We start from the raw sequence: 1,715 nt of genomic DNA on the forward strand, positions 1-1,715 counted from the left end.
ACGACTAGAACACAGTTCTTGGCTATGGATAAGACTGTACTCCAATCCTTCAAGTATGGTTATGCTTCAATAGGTAAGCAAAAAGCTTTTCAAGGGTTCTTTTCTTGTGTTTCGTGGGTGCCTTTGTCTCAAGGTTTCTTAAAGACTTGTTCGAAAAGGAAAAATTTTCTTCTACTTGTAGCTTTGTTCAATGTCTTGGTAAACCAAACGATGATATCATTCAACTGGCTACTCAACTCAATATCACTTGTGTGTTTTTCCAAACTCGTTACTCTCAAGGGTACTTGTCCATTTTTAAAGAGTCATTTCAAACAATATTGAGGTGGAACCTAAACATGTTACAGACTGTGATTTTGCTGAATTGAAACGTATTTTTTTGTTACGGTTCTTCAAAACAAGTTTTTTTGAAAAAAAGGAAAAAAATAACCATTTTTGTGATTCTTCTCTTCTTTTGCATAGAATGTGTCTTTAAAGCATTGGCTCTTAATGTTTCGTTATCAGTGTGGAAATCAAAGTTAACTTTCTTAGAATGATCTTTTACTGTTTCAAATGGCTTTATTGATTTTTACACACACTGTCCTCAATTTCAAATGCCCCATTTCCAATTTACCCATTCTTCCCCGCATCCATAATGACAATTTCCAAATCAACACAATCGCCTTTGGGTTGGCCCCTCTTCAATTTCCTCCCACCCTTTTCCCCACCCATTTTCCCCATCGCAATTTCCCCACTCTCTCCCATTTTCAAATGGGCCCATTCTTCCCCCACCCACAATGGCAATTTCAAATCACGATCATACCCATTCTTTCCCATCCCACCCATAATGGCAATTTTCAAATCAAAATTGCGCGGGCCCATTCCAAATCGGCCACTCTTTCCAAATTGCCCATCTTTCCCATTCGCAGAAAAATCAGTAAAAAGTGTGTGTATTGGTGCTCAGCATATTATGCAGAATCAAACCCAATGGAAACAACAAAATCTCCATTTTACAGTATACTAATATGATTCAACATTGGATCAATTCTGGAAACAATGGATTCAAACGAGTTAAGGTCAACGATCTGTTTAGTATCAAAAGTTATTTACAACTATGAGGAGAGAATTTGGGGATTTTCTCTCGTTATGATTCTTGTCAAGCAAAATATCAACTAAATTGTCCTCTGTGTATTTAGATGAAAGAATACTGGTACTCGTTGGTACTTCGTCGGCCAAGTCTACTTGGGTGAATTCTTCCAATAAATCCATACAATCGTGAAGCAATCGGTATTAAATAGACTATTGAGCATATATAAATACTATATGAACCAAAGTCTAAGTTTTAATGACTCTTCTTATGGCTCAGAGAGTTTCATAGTGTCACGATAAAAGATCTTGATGAGCTAAAGAACTCATAATAGACGGACATTCGAGTGTGGTTCAAGGAACCCATTTCATTCTATTAGCACTGTCCAATCGAGTTCGTATTCAACTTGAGAATGCAAAATGAAACTACTCCTATTTATATCACCTACCTGGTATATATCTTTTTCTATGGCACAATTTGTCTTTGACTCGCAAATCAACAATCTGTCTAAAGTGAATTCTTAGATCACCTTTTTGAATAGAGTTGTCCTGCTACTATTCCTCAAATACTGGAATCAGTCAATTTCACAAGCCCAAGTGCAATTATTTGTCAGTTGATAAATAAATATGCTAGTATAACACAAAGCAATCAT

At 36.2% G+C, this 1,715-nt stretch overlaps 1 protein-coding gene across 1 annotated transcript; it reads right to left on the minus strand.

The window, feature by feature from the left end:
• Positions 1-539: 539 nt before the first annotated feature.
• On the minus strand, positions 540-877 carry Gasu_66030 (uncharacterized protein). The gene has a single exon (XM_005702200.1). The coding sequence runs from the start codon at positions 856-858 to the stop codon at positions 607-609; it is 252 nt and encodes an 83-aa protein (XP_005702257.1). The 5' UTR covers positions 859-877; the 3' UTR covers positions 540-606.
• Positions 878-1,715: the final 838 nt, after the last annotated feature.

This window comes from Galdieria sulphuraria (genome assembly GCF_000341285.1).
Source record: "Galdieria sulphuraria unplaced genomic scaffold scaf_394, whole genome shotgun sequence".
In the NCBI taxonomy this organism is placed as follows: domain Eukaryota; phylum Rhodophyta; class Bangiophyceae; order Galdieriales; family Galdieriaceae; genus Galdieria; species Galdieria sulphuraria.